Below are 26158 nucleotides of genomic sequence, written 5' to 3'. Positions count from 1 at the left end.
CTGCACTCCTGCTCACGGAACACAAGAGGGCAGTCGCACAGCAGGGGCGTCATGCAAGATAGCTTTGTATTTTCTGAGGTGGGTCGTGGATGTCAAGCTCCATACCCCATTCAAACAGAAAACTTTGCATTCATTCATAAAGCGCGAAGTATTCTCTGAATGGAGCTTATGCAGAGTTGATGACCTCCTGTTTTCACAATGCATCAGGTAAGCCACTCAGGAACGGGTTGTCTACTTCAGCCATTTACAGTTTCTAGGGGGTTCCCACTGGTATGGTATATATGTTTTGTTTCATTGGTCTAAGCTAGACCAGAGTATAGTATAGCCATACCTGGAATTCTTCTTTAAGTGCTACTTCAGCTTGATGAATCATGGCAATATCTGTAAAGAAGAGATGAGATAATTTGAGTCTGCCACTGCTATAGCATTGGCCACCCCCTGCAGTGATGTAGAGATCATCCAAAAGGCCTAATTAACACTTTCTGATAACTGTATATTTTTCACACAGCAATTACTAGGCACGTGTGTAAATCTTAACAGAACATTTATATGCACTTCAATATATAAATGACTTCTCATCCACCCATGTGTGAAGAGAAAATTTGCAAAAAAACTAAAAATGTTATAAAAAAAAAGTTATTGGGAATATTCTGATGCTTCATTTTAAAAATCAACTCCATGCAACAAATGAAATGAGCAAATGAAGCATTTTGAAATGTTGTCAAGTCTGCTTATGTCAGGAGATGTTTCCCTAAATATACTGCATAGCAGTGCAGGTTCTCAACTCTCCTAGTCATGGTACATCAAGTAGTAGTCATATTTAACTTGACCTATTGTGTAATGGTGAAGTGGTTTTGTAGCTTGGTAAGAAGTGGCTTGGTAAACTATGAAAACTTATCCAGCTTTAACCACTTCAATACCAGGCACTTTCATTCCCTTCCTGCCCAGGCCAAATTTTCAGGTTTCAGTGCTGTCACACTTTGAATGACAATTGCGTGGTCATACAACACTGTACCCATATGAAATTTGTATCAATTTTTTGTGACAGAGCTTTATTTTGGTGGTATTTAATCACCTCTGGGTTTTTTATTTTTTCTTAAACCAAAAACCACTGAAAATTTTGAAAAAAAAAAAAAAGTTTTTCTTAGTTTTTGTTATAAAATTTTGTAAATAAGTGATTTTTCTCCTTCACTGATGTGTGCTAATGAGACTGCAGTGATGGGCACTGATAGGCTTCACTGATGAGGAGGCACTGGTAGGTGGCACTGATGGGCATGGACAGGCATCACTGATGGGCACTGAAAGGCAGCACTCATATGACACTGATAGGCGGCACTGACTGGCAAACTAAATTTTTATCATTTTGTTCACACAACTAGAGCTTTCTTTTAGTGGTATTTAAAAACCACTGGGGTTTTTATTTTTTGCTAAATTAACTAAAAAAAAGAAAAAAAAAAAAAAACACACTGTTATAAAAGTTTGCAAATAAACTGTTCTTCATAAATTTATTCCAAGATGTACTGTATTCTGCTACATTTCTTTGGTGAAAATAACCCAAATCAGTATTATTTAGGAAAATTATAGAGTTTACAAACTATGGGATATATCTTAAAATTGATCAATCCTGAAGTTCTGACAATCTAATTTCTTGGGGCCCAAAAATGTCAGAACAGTACAGATATCCCCTAAATTACCCCTTTTTGCAAGGTAGACAGACCGACGTATTTCATAAGAGGCATGGAGAGTTTTTTTTAAAGTTGTAACTTTTGTCAGAATTTTTTGGAAAATTAAAAAAATTATTTTCACAATCTTTACATACTGTCACCAGTGCAATACAACATCATCATATAACTGGTGTGGTTGTGATCAGGGACACAGACTGGTGACCGTACGAAAAAAAAAAATTGATAATTTTTTTTATTACATTTTTTTCTCTTTAAGATTTTTTTTTTTATATTACACTATGACCAAAGTAGTATAATGTTACCATAGTAACATTGTACTACTTTGGGGAAGTGATCAGTATTTTTTTCTTCTTTTTTACACAATTTGATTGCTTATAGCAAAGAATTTCTTTGCTATAAGCAAGCATTTAACTGAATTAAATCGATTCATTCAGGTTTTTTTGTTGTGATTAGCTGTGATTGGCCACGGCTAATCACATGACACAGATGGGCTGTGATTGGCCCAGCCTGTGCATGTGATCACTGTGACAATTCACAGCTAGACACTTGTATACAATGGTCAGCATGAAACAAAGCCATCCATTGTTTACAACTGTCATGTGACCTGCTGTGATTGGTCACAGCAGGTCACAGGGTACTGGCAACGGGACCGGTACACAGATCTGTAATCGGCCATGTCCGAGGTACACAGCCGGTGACAAATCTCACCACATAGCAGCCCTGCAGGCACGCGCAAGGCACAATCCGTGAAGGACGTCATATGACTGGAAGTGGTTAAAGAGCATGCCCAGTTGAATTTTACAAACTACTAGTAATCTACTGCACCTTCATCAGATACACATGTGCGGTAGGCCCCTGTAAAAAATATTCTGTTCAGCGTCTCTCTGCCTCACTGAGAAACCACAAGAAAAAACTTATCTTGCTGGTGGTGAATACTCATCTCAGCAACTAGTGTTCAATGAAATTCATAATAAGTAATTGGTGGGCTAGTGTATTTTAGTTATTCCTTTCCTCATTTCCATTACATACAGTCATGGCCAAAAATATTGGTACCCTTGCATTTCTGTCAGATAATGCACCACTTCGCCCAAAAAATTGTTATAATTACAAACGTTTAGGCACTCTTATGTTTATTTCTTATGTTTGTATTGGTATGACACAAAAGAATAAAGAAAACAAAAACAGCCAAATCTGACACATTCCCTGCATAACACCCAAATTAGACCTGACAAAATTATTGGCCCCTTCTCAAAATTGTAAGCAATAATTGCATTCCAAGACTGATATTCCTGTAATTTGTAATTAAACCCACCTGTATCAATTAACATATCTTAATGGTCCTATGTCCACTGTGTGCAACAATGTCAAGACGTTTACAGCACATGACACTGTAGCTAATCTCCCTGGCCATGGACGAAAGAGAAAAACTTGATCAAAGATTGCAACAAAGGATTGTTTGAATGGTAGATAAAGAACCTTTATCAACATCCAGACAATTTCATGCTGACCTTCAGGCACAGGATACAATTGTGTCAGCCCTCACTATATGTCACCATCTGAATGAAAAGGGACGCTGTGGTAATAGACCCAGCTGGACCCCATTGCTGACACAGAAACATAAAAAAGCCAGATTGGAATTTGCCAAAACTTACCTGAGGAAGCCAAAATCCTTTTAGGAGAATGTGCTGTGGACAAACGAAACAAAATTTCAGCTTTTTGAAAAGCCAATGATTCTATGGTTCTCAGAAAAAGAAATTAGGCCTTTAAAGAAAACAATACAGTCCCTAAAGTCAAACATGGTGGAGGTTCACTGATGTTTTGGGGCTGCTTCAGGCACTGGATGTCTTGACCGTGTGCATGGGATTATGAAATCTGAAGTCTACCAAAAAATTCTGTGGTGCAATGTAGGGGCCAGTGTCAGAAAGTCAGGACTCTCTTACTCTGTCATGGGTCTTACAGCAGGATAATGTCCCAAAGCACATGTCAAAAAGCACCCAGAAATGGTTTAAGACAAAGCGCTGGAGAGCACTGAACTGGCCAACAATGAGTTCAGATCTCAATCCCATAGAGAAACTGTGAAGAGATTTCAAAACAGTACTTGGTAAAAAGGAGCCCTTCCAATCTGAGAGACCTGGAGCAGTTGGCGAAAGAAGAGTGGTCCAAAATTCCAGTAGAGAGATGTAAGAAACTCACTGATGGTTGCAGGAAGCAACTGACTTCAGTAATTTTTTCCAAAGGGTGTGCTACCAAATATTAAATTGAGGGTGCCAATAATTTTGTCCAGTCCATTTTTGGGGTTGTGTGTGAGATGTGTCATATTTGGCTTTTAGTTTCTCCACTTTTTTGTGTCATACCAATACAAACCAAAGAAATAAACATGAGAATGCCTATACATTTGTAATTGCAACAAAGTTTTCTGGGCGAAGTGGTGTATTATCTGACAGAAATGCAGGGATGTCAATATTTTTGGCCTTGACTGTAGCAGGGGGAAGATATGCTGTAGAGCACCAAATCTAACATTGAGTTTGGTGCAAAGGAAGTTAGAAAGGAGGATGGAATTCTGCAAAGATCAACAGATCTTCTACTGCACAGAATACATGCGAGGGACTTTCAAGTCAAACTGGGATCTTTAATTTTACAGGTATAAAAAAAAGGATGCTAGCAAGGTGGTACTACACGCAGTAATATGTGGCAAGGGTGTCCTATTACTAATAGGCAGTGCACATTTTGCGGGCCAGTCCAGAGACCGTTAATATGGCAGACAACAATGTTAGTGCGTGCATGGAAGAACGTGTAGTGATGAAGTTTCTTGTGAACGAAGGCGTAAAGCACAGTACGGTGATAAGACGCTGAGCCGCAGTGAGACTCTTGAATGGTGTAAACATTTCAAAGATGGCAGTAAGTCTGTCAGTGATGATCCCAGTCGTGGTGGTTCCCAGTCCACAGCAGTCATTCCTGTGAACATTCAGTGCATGGAACACCTGATTCTGGATAATCAACACATAACCTGTCGTGAAATTGCACAAGAGAGGAGTCTTTCTGTGGGAACAGTGAACACGATGATGAATTGAAGCAGGCTGTCCTAGGATGGTTCAGGTGTACTGACAAATCTTTCTATGCCAAAGCTTTCAAAGCATTAGTTAAACACTGGAATTCATATAAAATGTAGCAGGGGAGCAAGTCGAAAAATAAATGGAGTTTCCACTCCACTGTTTTTTTTTTTATTAGATCAATTCTAAAGTCCCGGTTTGACTTGAATGCCCCTTGTACAGAAGAGTCCTTTTATGAAACAGAGATCAGCGGTGATCCTAAGGATCGTTGCTGATCTCAGATCACTAGTGGTTTAGGAAACCGAGATGATCAGTGGAGAACATGTTCTCCACTGATGATCTCAGCACACAGATGACCAGTGCATGAAGGAGTGATGTCAGCCCTTCACTGGCGATCTGTGTTCTCCCTAAAGATTCTCCAGCCCAAGCTGGATAATCGGTGGAACCGCAAACACAGCAGCGATAATTTACCTCTGCTTAGTAAACGGTGTTTGACTGATCTCTTACTGTAATCTCACGAGATTACAGTAAACGCAGCAGTTTTCTAGCATTCAAAGCATTTGTAGATCGCTTCTATCTTCATTCAGAGAAGCGATCTACACCACTTCATAACAAAAGGCATTCAGAGGAGAACGGTCTTCTGAGAAAGCAGGAGAACTGAGCAGCGGTCATTTACCACTGCGTGATAAAAGGACACTTTAGCCTGAAAACAGATAAACAAATGCAGCCACCAAATCTAAGGTTTGGTAAACTGCAATATGTTACATTTTTGTTGGGTAAGAGATCATTTAATCTCTTGACCAGGGCCTACACTTCTACAAAAGTGGCAACTTTTTAGTATCTTTTTTAAATTAAAATAGGCTTCAATGATTTATAGATGTTCTATTGTAAATATTCCCTCCATTGTCTTTAGCCTGTGCAAATATGTGCAAAGTAATATTTTGAAAAGTCATATACAAGCTGTGCCTTATTTCCATAGGTAGTACACGATCCATACCTGTACACATTTTTTTCTGATTCAGCATTACACAACCAAAAAGTTTGAAATAAAAATAGGCACATGGGAAAAAGGGAAGCTACATATTTAAAGTTCCTCTTTGAAAAAGCTATGCTTACTTAAAAACAATTTGTAAAATTAAACATTATCTACCATGAAAAAAAAAAAAGCACAGGGTTGCCCTGACTTTTTTTCTTTTAAATACTAGGTGCCTATATACTATGCTGCTCTTCCTGTATTAATAGTCTAAAGCAGAGGTAAGCAACTTTAAAAAGAGATCAAAGATCACCGGGGTTCAACATCTTTTTTTCTTTTTTATACTCTAGTTATGAATGGACACTACTACTACCACCAACACTATCCCTACCGATCACTCACTATATTCATTCAGAGAAGAAGTGGGCTGGTAAATGACATTTAGAAGCCCCTTTCCCACTCTCCATCCTGATACATCCCACGCAGCAGCCAGGAGGAGAGGTGAGGAGGGGAATCCAGCAGCACTGGGGGCAAGGGAGAAAAAGGAGGTCAGGCAACACAAGAGAAACCTGGACAGGAGGGGCTGTATATCAAATAATTGTCTTAGTACATTTTGCCCCATAAATTGTGGTTTTCATTATTTTTTGCATCTCAGAGCCGATTTAAAAAAATAACAAACATGTTATACTTGCCTGCTCTGTGCAATGGGTTTGCACAGAGCAGCCCCAAACCTCCTCTTCTGGGGTCCCCTGCCAGTGCTCTTGCCTTCTCCTTCGAGTACCCTCATAGAAAGGCACTTTATGGGAACACTCATGTAGGCTTGTTCCTGAGAAGGGCTGTGCATGTCTAAAGACGCATACAGCACAGCCCCACCTCATGACCCCTCCTCACAGGATGTGACTGACAGCAGCAGGAGCCAATGGCTCCCACTGCTCTGAGCGAAGCTTGTAAGAACACAGAGAAGGGAGAGAAGAACGGAGGTCAGACCAAGTGCCAGTATTTGGGGAGGGTAGATAGGGAGTACAGATATTGGAAGGTTTTTTTACCATAAGGCAGAGGATGCGTTAAGGTAAAAAAAATCTTTTGCCTTTACAATATTTTAAACATTTCCTCTTTAGGCTACTTTCACACTGAAGAGTTTTTGAAGCATTTTTGCGTTAAAAAAAGCACCTGAAAAGCTCAAGAAAAATGCTTCCCTATGGATGTGAATGTATAGCTATGCATGTTTTCACACTGAGGCGTTGCGCTTGCAGTGAGGTGTAAAAACTCCTGCTTGCAACATCTTTGGGGTATTGACGAGTTAAAAAAAAAAAAAAAGCCCCAAAAACTCCTCTTCACATTAAAATCCATGGAAAATGCCTGAAAAGCACCTCAAAAAACGCCTCTGAGAAGTCATGTGTCCTTTAAAAATGCTCAGAAAGCACGGCAAAAGCACGGTTAAAAATACGTATGCGCTTTTGCGGTGGATCAGTGTGAAAAGTAGCCGAACACACACTTGCTCTAGGCCAGCTTCCTGACAATGGTTGAATGGTTACAATGGTTGACCATGCCTGTGGAAGCTGCAGTTTTATATAGGTAACCTCCCCCAGAGCATCATGGCACACAGCCTAAAATCTGTGGAACCCAGGCATTTAATTATGTAAATATAGACTTCTAGTAGAAAGCCTCAGCTCTCCCTACTTCCTTCATCTTCCTATGGCTCTTCCATTCTGCCTATAACATTTCTAAACCAAAAGTGAAACACAGGAAAAAGGAGAGACCAAATGCTCACTTCCGTGCTGATTAGTGCCATAGGTTTTAGGGGTTTCCAGGGCATTCTGGAAGGATTATTCGAGCAATGCGCAGGCTCCTCTGCTTGCAATACCATCCTGGAAGCAGTTTATATACCCAATGGTTAGTAAAGATCCATGTCAAAGCTGAATTCCTGTCATGGTTCGTATTGCATAGTTTATATTGGTTCAGCTTGGACCACTGTAAGCATGCATGTTACATACCTGTTAGCCCACTGTGGTAGTGGAGAATCACTGTAGTAGTACCACTACTACAGTGACCACCATGTTCCTCCAGTTTTCAAACCATTCTCTGACTGGGCAAGGTGGAAATTGTGATGTCACCACCAGCCTTCTTCACCTCATCCAATCAGAAAACACTTTTGTTCATTAAGAAAAATGCACGGTGCTCTCCGAATGGCAGCCATGCCAAGCAAGTGACCCACTGTGGTTACTATCCAGCAGCACAGTTGCTCAGCACAGGATACAAAAACTATGCCGATCACTACCACAGTAATGGAATATGCATACTGACATCGGTCCAATCTGAACCAATGTAACTAGGCAATACAAACCATACCTAAAGTTTAAAGAGCATTCCAGCGAAAAAGTGAAAGCATCATCAGTGAGCTGCTAATGACTGCAGTGCTAAAGTCCACTATGTTTACCTTAAGCCTCCTCTGTATAAATCTACTGCAGATTTCAAAGAGCTCTTCTAGTACTGTGCAAGGTCTATTTCCTGGAGCTTGTGCTTTATAACTTCCTCTTGTTCTGTGCGATAGATCATAGTGCAGATTCAAACTTCCAAGGAAGGTCTGAACCTGATCAATGGTTATGAGAAACTTCTAAAGGGCATTTAGAGACTTGCATTCCAAACAAAATCAATGATGTCAGGTCTGTGGTGGGTCCCTAATCCAGACAGGAATGGCTGACCCAGTGATTGGTCAGATTAGAAAATTGAAGGAAAATACGGATTGCATGAACTTCACAATTACTTCTTGCAACTTTTTTTTCCCCCCTTTCAAAAAGGTACATGGTAACAAAAAGCAAGACAGACAATTCAGAAAAACAGCCGTAAGTGCCCAAAACTATTGTCTTGCCTTTTGTCATGTCTTTTTTTTTTAAATTATAAAATTGCCTTTACAAATTTCAGTGAACTATTTACTCTCTTACCTGACTGAGGACCCTTCACAGACATGAGATCATTGATTTGCTTTGGAATGTGTACTTGTCATTTCGTGTCTTTCATATACCACAGGCCTAGTTTACAATTGCAATAGGGGGAGTGATAAAAATAGGTGGTTGAGTAGCATTTTTTTTACCACCCCTCAACCACACTACCAAAGTTACAAAGGCAGCTCAACTGGCAGGGCAGCCTACCAAACACAACCCATTGAAGGGAACAAGGAATGGAGCCATGCGGTTGCAATGTGTGGTTCAAACAGGTGGTGAGGAGGCCTCTTCACGGCCTGTTAAACACCCTCTGTGGTACACCGCTGATCACTCTTCAGAGTTCTAACGCAGTGTAAAATGATCACCTAGTGCTCATGGACACTTGACGATTTACAGCTTCTGTTTTTGGCTTTTGAGGGTTTTTTTTCTACAGCATGTTATCCTATGTGTCCATGCACACAAATTATAATCAACATTTGGCTGGGAAAAAAAACCCAGGACTAGTGGGTTTCTAGGAGTTTTTTAGCTGTGAAAAACACCCTAACATTGAAAAATGTGGCGAAAAATCTTTTGGGTAAAAAAAACAGCTAAAAAATAAAAAACGTGCTAGAAACGCTAATGCAAAAAAAAAAAAAAAAGCTGAAAAAGTCACGTTAACATGACTTTATACAGCTAACGTTACCAGCGTTATCAAAGTGTCCAGTGTGCATGAGGACTTAGGGCTCATTTATACCAGATGAATCAAACCTGTTTTTCAGCACACTACGAATGTATATGCAACAATGTATTTCACTGAGCCTAGTTTAGACCATTGCAGTGTTTTCATGTGTGTTTAAAGCATGAGGCAATTTGTTCACACAAATATGCTGGAATGCACTGCAAATGCATATTAATGCCCATGTATAACTACACAATAAACATGGGGATTGTGGTGTAAGCAAGCCATTTTCTCACAGCCACCAGACTCAAAACTTCACTCCCACTATATAAAAAAATACATACATACATATATATATATATATATATATATATATATATATATAATTAGGCAGCTAAAATGATTATCAGTTATAAAAAGTAAAGCATATTACAAATTTGATTCTAAATAAAGCAAGTAAATGTGGTGGGAAAAGGTTTCTCTTCATTCTGGGTTATTTTATAGGAGGACCCCCAACACAGATCTCGTTTGTTTAGCATCTGTTCTACTGGTTGCTTGCCCCAAGATTAAAAAGACTGTATACAAAAAGGTTAGTGAAATTTTACAATATGCAATTAAAAAAAAATCATTTGCATACTAGTTGCACTGATAAAGATTTCATAGTTTATCAATAAACATCTAAAAGGTAACTATCACAAGCAAGTCGTTTTGAAACTGTAGACTTTATATGGGGTGCAAACAACTGCAACACTGAGCATGAGGACTAACATCACATACTAAAAAGATATGCACAATCTGCTCATACTATAAATCAAACATTTGGTCACCATCATACCCATAAAGATTTGGCACGGTCTTAATCTCGGGTAAACATGAGCATACATCAACAGAGCTGTATTAATAACCAATTCTTCAAAACAATAGTTAAACACCTTGCACGGTCCAAGGCTTTTCAAAACAGAATTCTGTTTTTCTTGAACAAAACGTGTGTGTGTGTAGAATATTTACAACACATGCAGATTTTTAAACCATAGGCACAAACGTTTAATTGCCAGTTTTACCAGCTTTGGGTCAATTCACTGACGACTATCACATCAAGTGATATGAGTTTTTTTTTTGGAAATATCATATGCAACAATTAAAAAAAGTCAATTTATCAAAGCAAAATATCATATTTGAAGTAAATAGTGCATATTAAAAATGTGAGGTTAATACCACAAAAAAGAAAAAAGCATTAAAGTGTATATATAAAGAAGAAAAAAAAACATTTGTTATTTATCTCATGATATAGGAAGTCAATATTTTAGGAATGTAGAAATAACAATGAGGAGAACTCTGCACTGGCCAGTAAATTAAAAGTCTACAATGTATCAGTGTAGAAACGTTCTGTTCTGAGCGCAGAAATGTAAATAATTTGTATCATTGTACCAGAGGGTGATCATTCTATGAATGAACGCACATGAAGGATGTTTTCATAGTTTGCAATATTTCTGTGTGCCTTCATTCATAGAACAATCTTTGCCTGGTGCAGTACTAGCCTGGGAAAAAATTATGATCAAACAACATAAAAAGGATCTCGTGCACATCGCTGGATCGCGATGGGGCTCGGATAAGTATTAGGGGAGCTGCTGCACACAAAAGGTTTTTTTACCTTCATGCATATAATGCATGAAGGTGAAAAACATTGACCCTTTACAACCACTTTAATGCAGTATTTAGCTCTTAGGCCCTGTTTACACATATGCGCAGTTACCTACAATTCACTGCACTGGATGAACACAAGTCACTGGTAGGACACACAAAAAACAGTTTTCTATGTGCCCAATTCACACTGCAACACAGCCCAGAGGCACTGTGCAGGGAGCTGCAATAAAATGCAGATACATTGTGTTTTATCACAGTGCACAGGATGGCATCTCAGGCCACATGCCATGTACAGCACTGTTGTGCAGTGACATGAATGAATTGTCACTTTATGCACATCAAATAAAGCTCACACAGAACAAACAAAAAGAAAAAAAGAAAAAACAAAACAACAACAACAACAACAACAACTGTGTGATGCACTGAAAGGCATATCACACCACCCCCTACCGCTGACTGACTGCAGCCAAACAGACAGATGCCTGCACACTAAACCGCTGCGGTTGCAGAATGAATGGACCCCTGTATCCTCCAAAGCAGATGTAAAGCCTACATGACACAAACCTGAAATAGTGCACCAGGCAGATCATTATGCCAATGTGCCATCAGATCGCAAGTTATTTTCCCAAAATGACCTTTTTCAGTGGTCCCATGATGCTCTTTTTTTAGGGCACTCAGAAAGGAAGTACTGGATCAACACTTCCTATGATGCTGCAATCAGGTTCCCAGGTGGCCTTGATGCGTAGGTTGGCCAAAGTACATGTGCGGAATAGGCTGCTGCTGGCCATTAATAGAAGGGGTGGAGTTTGCTGTGATACCACTAATGTGGAAGTAACCACCCTCTTCCTCCAAGGTGACAAGGCTAAGCTCTTGGGAAAAGAAGCTGCTGTAACAACATAGATGTATTTCTGTGACAGTGGCTCAGAGGAAGGAGTAATATGCTCTGATCAATCACCAGGCCCCATAACACCACTGTAAAGTGTTTACACCCTTGCATAGAAAAAGTTTGCATTTTTCTTGGCTGTACACTTTAAAAGCTGAAGTTTAGGACAGTATTTTGATATAGATACACTGGTCCTGCCATCACCTCCCTACCTGTCCACCTCATCCAAGCAGAGAAGGCTTTGCATTTATTGAGAAATGGCAGCTTTAATGGCATTCTCCCAGTGGGGTGAAGGGGGCAGTATAGGAAGCAATGAAACACATTCTGGCCTGAACGTTGCCTACCATGTGTGGGATTGGAGCAGCCAAGTCATAACAGTACCACCCTCCATAAATCCATTCACTCCACTATGCTGCATTTAATAGTACTGACATTAGAAAAAAAAATGTGATGCCATCCAACCCAGAGCATCAAATGTTCATAAAATTGCATATGGTGTTCTTTTGGTGTGGGTTATACCACAATACGGAGTCATCAGAAGTTGAACCTTTCGCATACAGGTGTATTCATATCACAATCACTTGAAATCCCTTTACTACACAGAGGTGATCTACATTTACTATGTAACTTTGGAAAAGAATTTGCTGTACCAAAGATGATGTGTCATATTAAAGAGGAAACATACAGTATACGTATGCAGTCAGTTTTTTTGTTTATTGCAATTACTTGAAGCTCCGTGAATTAATGACACACACACCCTTACAGTGGAGCCACCTGCACTGCAAGGGTAAAATACTTATTAACTCCAGCAGAAGATGGGGGAAAAAATGTAATACTTACCTAAAAATGGATACAGGCAGATCAAGAAGACCAGCCAAATTTCGATCTGTGTGTGGCCCTCCCTGTTTGACAGAAGTCAATTGTTGGATTGACCTCTGTCGAACAACCACATTGGAAGACTTTCATATGTCACCAATCGCCCACGGCCACTGATGAGTATTCTGACCATGGACAGTCCCTGCTGTTAGAATACAAATGGCACAGTATGGAGGGTTCCTCCATCGATCTCGATTCTGTAGATGAGGGAATCCATTCTTTTTTCTTTTTTTCTTCTTCTTCATTCTGCCCTCCAGCTGAATGAGAAAATACTATCCATATATACCCAGCTTTACTCTTCACTCTAGCTGGCTTGCAGGCAGGGGCGCACTGACAACTCATGGGGCCCCCGGGCAATAGGGGATCATGGGGCCATTGTGTCCTTGCCCAAACTCAAAAAAGCCTATGAAAAAGGTACCAGGGGCATCTCATAGGGCCCCCTACTGACCCCGGGCCCTCGGGCAGTGCCTGAGTTTCCAAATGGTCAGTCCGCCCCTGCTTGTAGGTAATCTGTGGCTGCTGGCCTTTCACTGTACTTGAAGATGCCATTGTGCAACTGCAGCCCGGAGCACCTTATCCGATGGACTTGGAAGGAGTTAAAAATCTAAAATTAAAAAGAACCTTTCACACTGATGCACTTTTGATGCGTTCCCATTAACTTACAATGGAAGGTGCCTTTAGTGTGCTTTTGAAATAAAATGCAACAAAAATACAGCATGCAAGGCTTTTCAAAGCACAGTGCACCTGCAATGTGAACAGTTACAGAGGATTTATTGGGGAATAGTTTTCGTGTGCCTTTGTCGCCCTGGAAAAGTGCAGCAAAAGCCCACCAGAGTGGAAGGGGGCTAAAGCTTCCAGCAGGCTAGGTACTTTTTTATAGGCAGTAGATTAAAAAGTGTTAATTGCAGTGTTTTACCTTAAAATGAAACGTATCTTGAAAGAAAACAAAAAAAACAAAAAAAAAAAAAACACAACATTAGAAACATTAGCAGAAGGGCTTTTTATTGCAGAAGAGACATACTAGTAAACACATCTGTGTAGTACTGCAAAGCAGGTATTAGAGCCTAAAATGTAAAGAATATATGTTTCCCCAACATTGTATATTCCTGATGTGCGCCTGCTGTACCATATATTTATACCATGTACTTGTGTTAAAAAATATCCTGTTCTCATTGCATTACTTCCTTTGTACGAAATGCCTGGTGCACCCTGCCAGTCCCCCTGCTTTCCTATTGCAAACTGACCACACTAGGCATGAGAGCATATTCATCCCAGTATGGTTAGTTTTCTGGCTGTGCAGAGAGAGCAGACTGCCTGTCCATCCTTGAGTGATCAGAAATTGCGCTGAACCCCCCCCCCCCCCAACACACACACAGTCTGAGAAGATCAGTGTATTGCTGTTTCTCTACCCCCATCTCTCTAAGCCTCTTAAACTGGTTGTAAAGGTTTAAGGTTTTTTACCTTTGTGCATATCTACGAGTGCAGCAGTGCCCCCAGCTCCCTCAATACTTACCTGAGCCTCATCGCAATCCAGCGATGTGCATGACAGCCTCAGTTGTCACAGGTCTCTGCCTCCTCATTGGCAGAGACATTGGTTCCTGCTGCTGTCAATCACAGCCAGTCAGCCAATGAGGAGAGAGGCGGCAGGGTATGAAAGGGCACACAGAGCAGCAGGTGCCCCTGTAGCAAGCTGCTTGCAGTGGGGTTACCCGACAGGCGGGAGGGGCCAGGAGAACCTGCGGGGAACCCAAAAAGAGAAGGATCCAGGCTGTGCAAAACCACTGCACACAGCAGGTAGTATAGACATTCTGTTATTTTCCAAAAAAAGTACCTGAGAACAAAGGATTATGTGATCACTTTTGGGGGGGGGGGGGGGGAATGTATGTTTGAATGGTTTTTCTTTTTAAATTAGCTATACACATGTTGTGTCTTTTATTTCTATTATTAAACTGAATGGGTTGTTTTACAACCCTTTAATGCACATATAGAAATATGCTCATATATAGTTAAAATTCTTAAAACGTTTTTAAAAAAGGAGAAGTATAGTGTATTTTCATTTTCAGTAAGCATATACACTATAGTGCCAAAAGTACTGGGATGCCTGCCTTTACACGCACATGAACTTTAATGACATCCCAGTCTTAGTCCATAGGGTTCAATATTGAGTTGGCCCACCCTTTGTAGCTATAACAGCTTCATCTCTTCTGGGAAGGCCGTCCACAAGGTTTAGGAGTGTGTCTATGGGAATGTTTGACCATTCTTCCAGAAGTGCATTTGTGAGGTCAGGCACTGATGTCCCAGCTCTCAGTCTCCACTCTATTTCATCCCAAAGGTGTTCTGTGGGGTTGAGGTCAGGACTCTGTGCAGGCCAGTCAAGTTCATCCACCCCAAACTCACTCATCCATGTCTTTATGGACCTTGCTTTGTGCACTGGTGCGCAGTCATGTTGGAACAGGAAGGGGCCATCCCCAAACTGTTCCCACAAAGTTGGGAACATGAAATTGACCAAAATGTCATGTTATGCTGACGCCTTAAGAGTTCCCTTCGCTGGAACGAAGGGGCCAATTCCTGAAAAACAACCCCACACCATAATCCCACCAAACTTTACACTTGGCACAATGCAGTCAGGCAAGTACCATTCTCCTGACAACCTCCAAACCCAGACACGTCTATCAGAATGCCAAACAGAGAAGCAGAATTCAGCACTCCAGAAAAATGTCTCCACTGCTCTAGAGTCCAGTGGCGGCATGCTTTACACCACTGCATCCAACGCTGTACATTGCACTTGGGGATGTAAAGCTTGAATGCAGCATCTCGGCTATGGAAACCAATTCCATGAAGCTCTCTACACACTGTTGTGCCAGTCTGAAGGCCACACAAAGTTTGGAGGTTTTTATCTATTGACTCTGCAGACAGTTGGCGACTTCTGAACACTGCGCTCCAGCATGCGCTGACCCCGCTCTGTCATTTTACGTGGCCTACCACTTTATGGTTTAGTTGCGGTTGTTCTCACTTTGCTATAATACCACTAACAGTTGACCGTGGAATATATATTAGCAAGGACATTTTACAGATGGAAACCTATCACAGTACCACACTTGAATTCACTAAGCTCCTGAGAGAGACCCATTCTTTCACAAATGTTTGTAGAAGCAGTCTGCATGCCGAGGTACTTGATTTTATATACCTGTGGTCATGGAGGGGATTGGAACACCTGAATCCAATTATTTGGAGGGGTGTCCCAATACTTTTGGCAATATAGAGTATATTGAGGTGTGTGTTCCTGTGTGATTTTATCTTTTTTTACATGTTTGCTCTTGCATTTTTATCATTATAATAAATGTTAATATTTGTAGATTTGCCATTACAAATCAAGGCTCTTTTACACATGCAGCTTACATAACTTCTCCCATAAAAAGTAAACATGGGGGATCACTTTTCAGAGGACATTGAGAGATGGTGAGGAGGCAATACAGGTGAAACTCAAAAAATTAGAATATGGTGCAAAAGTTCATTTATTTCAGTAATGCAACTTAAAAGGTGTAACTAATATATGAGATAGACTCATTACATGCAAAGCAAGATAGTTCAAGCCGTGATTTGTCATAATTGTGATGATTATGGCTTACAGCTCATGAAAACCCCAAATCCACAATCTCAGAAAATTAGAATATTGTGAAAAGGTGCAACATTCTAGGCTCAAAGTGTCCCACTCTAATCAGCTAATTAAGTCATAACACCTGAAAAGGGTTCCTGAGCCTTTAAATGGTCTCTCAGTCTGGTTCAGTAGGAATCACAATCATGGGAAAGACTGCTGACCTGACAGTTGTGCAGAAAACCATCATTGACACCCTCCATAAGGAGGGAAAGCCTCAAAAGGTAATTGCAAAAGAAGTTGGATGTTCCCAAAGTGCTGCATCAAAGCACATTAATAGAAAGTTATGTGGAAGGGAAAAGTGTGGAAGAAAAAGGTGCACAAGCAGCAGGGATGACCGCAGCCTGGAGAGGATTGTCAGGAAAAGGCCAATCAAGATGTTGGGGACTTTCACAAGGAGTGGACTGAGGCTGGAGTCAGTGCATCAAGAGCCACCACACACTTCAAATGTCGTATTCCTCTGGTCAAGCCACTCCTGAGCGGCTAACAACATCAGAAGCGTCTTACCTGGGCTAAAGAAAAACAGACCTAGTCTGTTGCCCAGTGGTCCAAAGTCCTCTTTTCTGATGAGAGAAACTTTTGCATCTCATTTGGAAACCAAGGATCCAGAGTATGGAGGAAGAATGGAGAGGCACACACTGCAAGATGCTTGAAGTCCAGTGTGAAGTTTCCACAGTCTGTGTTGATTTGGGGAGCCATGTCATCTGCTGGTGTTGGTCCACTGTGCTTCATTAAGTCCAGGGTGAAAGCAGCCATCTGCCAGGAGATTTTGGAGCACTTCATGCTTCCTTCCGCAGACTAGCTTTATGGGGATGCTGACTTAATTTTCCAGCAGGACTTGGCACCTGCCCACACTGCCAAAAGCACTAAAACCTGGTTCAATGAACGTGGGATTACTGTGCTTGATTGGCCAACAAACTTGCCTGACCCGAACACCATAGAGAATCTATGGGGCATTGCCAAGAGAAAGATGAGAAACATGAGACCGAACAATGCAGAAGAGCTTAAGGCCGCTATTGAAGCATCCTGGTCTTCCATAACACCTCAGCAGCGCCACAGGCTGATAGCTTCCATGCCACACCGCATTGAGGCAGTAATTGCTGCAAAAGGGGCCCAAACCAAGTACTGAGTACATATGCATGCTTATACTTTTCAGAGGTCCGATATTGTTCTATGTACAATCCTTGTTTTATTGATTGCATGTAATCTAATTTTCTGAGATTGTGGATTTGGGGTTTTCATGAGCTGTAAGCCATAATCATCACAATTATGACAAATCACGGCTTGAACTATCTTGCTTTGCATGTAATGAGTCTCATATATTAGTTTCACCTTTTAAGTTGCATTACTGAAATAAATGAACTTTTGCACGATATTCTACTTTTTCGAGTTTCACCTTTATACTGCCACTTTACTGCCTGTTTTAGCTCTCAAAATGGGCCACCACCTATTGCACATGACTGCTGGTAATTCATCTGAATGTGTTGAATTCAGTGGCAGTACCGCTTGCCTAATGCAACATGCAATTTACCTTGCTGCGGTATGTATACAGCCATGCATTGCTTTGTTCAGGTGGGCAGTTGGAGGCAGTAATACCTCCAGTTGCCTGTGTGAACAAACTTTCATAACTGTTTAACTTCTGCTGGGAAAAGATACTGCCCACACAGTAAGTATATTGTTTTTCATGGAGTCAGCTGACTTTGAGGAATTGTGAAACCATTTTGTAGCACTGTAAAGAAGGAAGCAAGATCTGTGTATGCAATGAGGACATATAGCTACCCCCATGCACATTTGCAATCAAAAATATAAATAGAAACAAGGTCTTTCAAAGTTAAAAACAGATTGACAGGATTACTTCAATAAAGAAAATCCCTTGTACATGTTTATAAAACCCTAAAAAAAAGGCAATACCTTTCCTTTAATTTAGATTTAGAACTAAAACATTATGGAAGGAAGCATCAAACTGCATTCACAAACAATACATGTTTGTAGCTATAGTAAAGCTTGCCATACTTAGAATTGTGTTTGAAAACATTTTATTCTTGAAATATTTGTTTTATTTTCTAATGGTTAATAAGGACAAATTGATGATCACTTTTGAACAAGAAGGCAAAAACAAAAGGCGAAGGATTGAAAATTGTTCTCGTTTCTTATCTGAACAAAATTCTCACGGTAAATGTGGTCCTCGGAGGGGTGGGGTACCTACTTGTAGTAATGGCCATGTGCTAAGAAAGGTTTCATCCAGAAATACAGCTATCTTTATTTTAAACACTTATGTATATTATAGGTGTGTTTAAAAGAACACGTTTAAAAACAGTACAAAGAAATGTTTCTTTATAGTGTATGCAGAGTAGATTTTAATTATTAATTCATAGTATTGGTCCTGAAGCCTTTATAGAGACAAGGGTGAGATGAAGTCTCCAATCCAGAGTCCTTGATTTACCAGTAGCCAGCACCGTGATTGGGTAAGTGTACACAGCCCTTTTGAGTTGGGTGTCTGCAGTAGTTCAGCATTCCTTCCTCCCCAGGAGTAGGTGTGGCTCCCAGGGAGTAGTAAGGAGGTGCATGTGTCCAGAATCAAGTTTGAGTATAGTCTTGAGACAGGCCCAGGCCTCTGTTGATGAATGAATGAAGCCAGCAAATTTTAAAAAGTGGCTAAAGTCCATGAAGTGTATGCCAACTTGTGGATTTATCCCCTATTTACAGCTGGTTCTTCTACTGAGCACTGGGAGTACAGCTCTCACTATACTCCCAGTGCTTGGACAAAAGCAATGCTGCTTTTTCCAGACAGCAGCTACTCTCTCTGCCCCTAACCTTCACTGTCCATTCAAAAAAAAAAAAAAACACTATGTTGAATGGGTTCACATAAAATAAAGTGCTCCATGAATGGGCAAGAGGAGAGGCAAGCAGAGCAGCTGAATAGGATTCTGCATTGGAGCCTCAGAGGCCCAACATTGGGCAATGTAAAGTGCATCGCAACACAGACACAATTTAATGCATTTCTATGGATTTAAATGGAAACACATAAAAAAAAACAAAGGTGCAGATGGGCCATAGATGTCCAACCAAAATGTTTTCACTTATCAGAATAGTTGAAACTGTGGCCATGTCTTTATTACTGCCTGTTAGCCTTATAGGGAGAGCCCCCAACGTATTGCCCAAGGCAGCACCAGATCATTGCAACAGGAAGCAAAGGGAAACTAGTCTCTAGGCAGCCAGTCATACAAACTTGACAAAGTCTAAAAATTTCCAGCTCTAACAAATGTACTAAATTAACACACTACAATGCATTTATTGATTGATGCAAAAGGAAATATAGACACTGTTCCATGTCTGGAGAAATCACAGCAGCCAGGATGTCAATATGAAATAATTTGGGCCATTTCTGACTTTCTCAACGGAACTAGGTATTTTCTGACCTTTTTAGGACTCTCTCATTTTATTTTAACTGACTCCTAAACTGGAATAACTGGATTCTCCTGCCTAACCTATTTTGTATGTGGATGATTTAGAACAGGGTTTCCTCATGAATCACTTAAGAGCTTCCTCTGACAAGCAATGAGCGTCTTTTCTCAGTACAACTCTATGTAAATTGCCTCCATTGCTGCAAAGTTCAGCCTGAAAAAAAATCCCTGCATTTTTGTTTTTTGGCGTAGATATACTTTAAAGTCCATCTCCAGGAGAAAGAAAAAAAAAAAAAACTTGTCCTATCCCACTCATCTGAGTGCTGGCAGTAGAAGGGAAAAAAAATAAATATCCATTTTACCTATTGAAATCCACAATCACATAATCCTCCAGGTCAAAGTCTTCTCTTTTCCTCTGTTTATATTACTGCCTGTGTGCTGTGGACACTACCTATTTTCTGTCCTCTCACGAGTAACGTCATCCCATGTGGATGGTATATGTAAGTTCAGTGGAGGACCAACCGCAGTACTGGATTAGCAGTCCCCCACACCCAGAAATGGCACCAATGAGGGGCCTGGACAGGAGACCTAGGTGAGTAAAACTTTCTTTGCAAGGTAAGGTAAAAAAAAAAAATCTGTAGAATGAGTTAAAGGGGGGGGGAGTAAGAGAGAGGGGTCAGAGTGGGGGTTATATTTTGCCCAGAATGTGGATTTAAAAATTAGAGATGTTAAAAGCAACCAATAATATTCCAGCTGGTATTTTTCTTGATGAAACTATTGATATTGAGGTGCCGGATTTTTTTAATTTTCACAACTAGCTGCATTGCCTATCAATCTTTAGTATTAAACCTGAAAAAATCAGGAAAGAGGAATGTAGCAACCGAATGCATGTACTCCTGCGCTGAACTGTGGACTCCCCGCTATGGTGGTCCCCACATGGAAAAGGAAATGTAATGCAGGCCTTGCTGCCCTCAATGGACCAGGGATATCCAAAAGAAACTGTACATAAAAGACAAAAAAGAAGGCGCACTGGCCTAGTGCATTACCTTAAAAATAAGGTTTATTACTAAAAAGTGAATACTCACAAAAATAAAATGCTGTAAAATCAGATAAACGTGGGAAGCACGTCACACTAGATAGCAGTATGGTACAGGAACCCCTGTGGATGGTCTGGTGGGAGACTGGAAGCCTCTGGATAGCAGGTGGTTGACGCGTTTCAAGGAAAACACCTCTTCTTCAGAGCCAATGTGTGTCACAGATCATGCCCGGTGACATAAAATGCTTAAAGCTGAAGTGTAATTTGCTCATAACACCCCCCCCCCCGACCCAATACCCATGCTAATGAAACTGTGCATACTATTGCTTCCTAGAAACATCACAGTACCCCTTTTTCAAGAACCTTCAGCCCACTGCAAACAGTGGGGTGGCTCCAGGGAGGAGTTATGCAAATATCAAAATGCCTTGATGGGTGGATGGGGAGTGGGGGTTCCTATGCAGGCTGCATATGCAGACCGCTCTAGGTAACTTCCACATGTGATGCTGAGCCTCCATGATTGAAAGAACGGACATCCATCCAAAGAATAAAAGGGGTGGGCCAGGGACAGTCAGGCTGGAGGGGGGAGAGTTAGATGAGGCCCCATACACACAGGATATTTTTACTGCTGCTTTTAGAGAATCAGATATTTTTTTCCCCCGCTTCCAAACGCGCCTCCAAAGTCCATGCACACAGACTTTTAGCAGCTTTATTGTCAGGAGAGTGTAAAGGCAGAAAAATACCCAGGGCCAGTGCATCCAGGAGCAAAGGTTTTTTGGTAGAAAAAATGCTTGGCGCTTGTAAACATCTAGACACATATTAATGCGAAGTGCGATTAGCACTTGAGCGTTAGTTCATTTCAATTGCCAGAATAAATTATTATCCTGGCAAATAAATTAATGGCCAAACGCTTGACACCTGTAAACACACCTAAACGCTTGCAAAAACCTTAGACACTTTTACAAGTGTCAGGCATTTTTATCTTCTGCAAGGAGGTAAACCTAGTTTTCAAAACATCCAGCGTTCATGCGGTGGGCTTTATCTGACTTGCTACAGCTTCTAAGGCACATTGTGTGAAGATTAGTTTGCAGTGAAATTTTAGTACAGGAGATGAGCCTGTATAACTGTGCAAGACTAAATGGTAAGGCAGGGATTATGCTTTAACCTTCTCTTGCCCCCTCTTGATGACCCATTTTCTGGGTCTTAATGCTGGGAGGTGGGGCAACTTCCTAATCACATGGCCACTATAACTGGCGGTCACAGTAGTCACATGATCAGGAGTTTGCCCCGCCAAGGCCAGATCATAAAACAGAGACCGGCAGCTGTTTGTGACAACTCAGTCATTGTGCTGGGAGCATGCTCTCATCAAAGCCACCTAAGCCCAATGAAAGCGTATGTGCACTGCGTCGGCATTAAGGTCCACCCTCCCTAATGCTGCACATATATATTACGATGGCAGCAAGAGGTTGAATAGAAACAATGGGGGAAAAAAAAATATCAGCCAATTTTTCGTGCGGACGAAAATTTGGCCGATAAATGACCCGTCTATGGCCTGCATTACTCACACAGGAGATCAGGAAATGGATGTTCCTCAATCTCCTTTTCTTCCTGGGGTCAATTCACCAAGAGATAAATTCTGTATAATGTTAAATATCTATGCTTGTAATATTTAACACTTGAATATAGTGTTCGTGATATCACAATTTTTCCCAGGCTAACAATGCACCAGAGGAAGATTCTTCTATGAATGAAGGCGCACAGAAATATTGCAAACTTTGAAGATATCCTTTATGTGCATTCATTGACATTCTGATCTCCTTCTGGTACAATGTATTTACATTTCTGCACTCAGGGTATAACATTTCTACATGAATACTTTGTATTCTTTTACCTTGCTGGTCAGTGCAGAGTTCCCCTTGTTGCCATTTTGTACATTCCTAAAATACTGCCTGTACCGAGTGGTGTATTTAGGTTTTGGGCTGTCCTAGGCAACACAAAAATTGTCTGCCCCCACGGGCACCGACCAACACCCCTCCCCCTTCCCACAGAGAGAGGCTGACATTGTCCAACAACACCCCTGCCCCCCCACCCAATAGAGCCTTCCACTACCCCCCCCCCCCTGGCAATAGAGCAAAAGACACTCATCTTCACAGCTACGGACATCCCCAAGAACGAGAGTCAGGCTCTACATACATCAAGCAGACTGCAGCCTCTCTCGGATCCCATCTGGTTCCCATGGTGCGCGTGTTTTTTCATCCCTTCTTCTGGGGGGAGGTGCTGCCCCCCTGAAAATGCCACCCTAGGCAAGTGCCTTGTGGTAAATGCGCCCCTGCCTGTACCATGAGATAAATGGCAAATGTGTGGTTTTTTTAGTGAATTGACTGTTAGCCTGGGTTCACACTAATACGGTGCGGAATTTGCACCGGTTTCTGTGCGATTTCCACACAGCATCATAATCACACCCCTTTCATATGAACCACTGCAGGTGTGTATTTTAGGTAATCAGTTCACAAAACGCAGTGCAATGTGCAGAATCAAATCGCATGGGTGTGAACACCCATGTGACCCGATTCTGGTGCAGACTCTTTTAGTCCTGCACTTTTTTGGTGCGGATGCAGTGCAATTTGAGCTATATAAAATGTATGGCTCAAATTGCACTGCACAGAAATCGCACGTGATTTGCACAAGAATACAGTGTGGTTCCTATGCGAATCACATGTGATGTGCCACACCGCATCAGTGTGAACCCAGGCTAAAAGAGAAGCATGGGATTTGGTTCTTCTAAAAAATAAAAAAAACTCATACTTACCTAGGTGGATGTGTCCCCCGCCAGCTCTAAGGCTTGTCATACATTATATAATTTTCTTGTACAATTTTCCTTTAGATTTACCAAAAAGGATATAATAGGAGGTCAAACTTAAACAACACTTTCAATTGTATCCAATTAGGCAAGCCCTTGCACTACATAGTTGAAGGTAAATCTAAAAGAAATTGTATAATGTATGGCTAGCCTAAGGGTGATCACGTGACTGCTGATCACCGAGTTATCACAGCTGCTGTCACCGCTGTCTGCTCCAAAGGAGAAGTACAGCCAAAAGAGCTTTGGCTTTACGTCTCCTTTAACCACTTCCTGTCCAGACCATGTACATAAACGGCCGGACGGGAGCAGTGCAGAAACAGCCACCACATTCACTGCCTATGCGTGCTCCCTAGGAACGCGTGGCACCGCGATCTGGTTCCCGCAGTGTCCGGAGGACCTCTGTGTGAGGTCCCAATTATGTGATCACAGATTTAGAAAAATTATAATTTTTGGTTATAAAACTAATTTGGGTTATTTTTTTACCAAAAAGATAGCTGAATACATTTTGGCCAAGATTTATGAAGAAAGATTTGCAAAACTTTATAAGAAAAACACACTTTTTCAAAATGTTTGGACTTTCATTTATATAGCAAAAAAATAATCCCAGTGGTGAATAAATACCACCAAAATAAAGTTTTATCAGTCTCAAAAAAACGCTAAAAAATTCATATGGGTACAGAGTTGCATGACCGCACAATTGTCATTCAAAGTGCGATAGCACTGAAATCTAAAAACTGGCCTGGACAGGAAGGGGGTGAAAGTGTCCGGACTTGAAATGGTTAACCGCTTGCCGCCCTGCCACTGTGTATATACGTGTGCAGGGCGGCAGTGGAGCGCAAAACCACGTTTAAAAACGGGTTCCGCGCTCCCGACACTTTCGCCGGCAGGGGGCGCGCGCGCTCCCGCCGACCCGCGGGTGACACTATTTGATCCAGGAGGGATCAATCATTAGATTTCAGCCAGTGATTTCTGGCTGAAATCACATGATCGGTCCCTGTCCTATCCTGTCCTGTGTTGACATACACACAGGGCAGGATATGATGTCATTCTTCTCTGCCTGGACACATTCCGTTCCAGACAGAGAAGAAGACATCCAAAAAGTGAGTACACAAGCACTACACTACAGTTAGAACACTCTAGGACACATTTAACCCCCTGATCGCCCCCCCCTCCAGTTAATCCTTCACTGCCCTGTCACCAGTGTTACTGATCAGTGAAGCGATTTTTACTGATCAGTGTCGCTGGCGACTTCCGATAGAGTTAGCGCCCCTCCCAGATAGCGCCAGATTGCCCGCCAGTACACCAGTAATCCCATTTAACCCCTTGATCGCCCCCCCCCCCCTCCAGTTAACCCCTTCACTGCCCTGTCACCCAGTGTCACTGATCAGTGAACCAATTTTTACTGATCACTGTATCAGTGTCGCTGGCGACTTCCGATAGTGTTAGCACCCCTCCCAGATAGGGCCAGTTTGCCCGCCAGTACACCAGTAATCCCATTTAACCCCTTGATCACCCCCCCCAGTTAACCCCTTCACTGCCCTGTCACCAGTGTCACTGATCAGTGAACCAATTTTTACTGATCACTGTATCAGTGTCGCTGGCGACTTCCGATAGAGTTAGCGCCCCTCCCAGATAGCGCCAGATTGCCCGCTAGTACACCAGTAATCCCATTTAACCCCTTAATCTCCCCCCCCCCCAGTTAACCCATTCACTGCCCTGTCACCAGTGTCACTGATCAGTGAACCGATTTTTACTGATCACTGTATCAGTGTCGCTGGCGACTTCCGATAGAGTTAGCGCCCCTCCCAGATAGCGCCAGATTGCCCGCCAGTACACCAGTAATCCCGTTTGACCCCTTGATCACCCCCCCCTCCAGTTAACCCCTTCACTGCCCTGTCACCAGTGTCACTGATCAGTGAACCAATTTTTACTGATCACTGTATCAGTGTCGCTGGCGACTTCCGATAGTGTTAGCGCCCCTCCCAGATAGCGCCAGTTTGCCCGCTAGTGCACCAGAAATCCCATTTAACCCCTTGATCGCCCCCCCCAGTTAACCCCTTCACTGCCCTGTCACCAGTGTCATTGATTACAGTGAACAGATTTTTACTGATCACTGTATTAGTGTCACTGGTGACTTCCGATAGTGTTAGCGCCCCTCCTAGATAGCGCCAGTTTGCCCGCTAATGCACGGGATTTTTTTTTACCAAAAACATGTAGCAGAATACATTTTGGCTTAAATTTATGACTAACTTTGAGTTTACGATATATTTTTTATAGCTGAAAGTAGAAAATATTGTTTTTTTTCAAAATTTTCGTGGTTTTTTTGTTTAGAGCGCAAAAAATAAAAAGCGCACAGGTGATCAAATACCACCAAAAGAAAGCTCTATTTGTGTGGAAAAAAAGGACGTAAATTTTGTTTGGGTATAGCATTGCATGACCGCGCAATTATCATTTGAATTAGTGCAGCGCCAAACAGCAAAAAAAGGCCTCGTCAT

General features: G+C 41.5%; 1 protein-coding gene across 2 annotated transcripts in view; it reads right to left on the bottom strand.

The window, feature by feature from the left end:
* The window catches only part of PCGF3 (polycomb group ring finger 3), a 127596-nt gene that overhangs the window by 89533 nt on the left and 11905 nt on the right, over window positions 1–26158 (bottom strand). Inside the window, exon 2 of one of the 2 annotated variants that reach the window (XM_089670875.1) lies at window positions 332–381. The exons of the other annotated variant lie outside the window; for it this stretch is intronic. Coding sequence (XP_089527001.1) covers window positions 332–373 — 42 coding nt within the window. The 5' untranslated portion in view covers window positions 374–381. The remainder of the gene's footprint in view (window positions 1–331; window positions 382–26158) is intronic. 2 annotated transcript variants of the gene reach the window in all.

Source organism: Staurois parvus, unplaced genomic scaffold, assembly GCF_062004578.1.
Source record: "Staurois parvus isolate SC_StPar_1 unplaced genomic scaffold, SC_StPar_1.0 ptg000096l, whole genome shotgun sequence".
NCBI lineage: Eukaryota > Metazoa > Chordata > Amphibia > Anura > Ranidae > Staurois > Staurois parvus.
The sequence above is the reverse complement of the archived record's forward strand: the minus strand, read 5'-3'. Positions and strand labels throughout refer to the sequence as shown.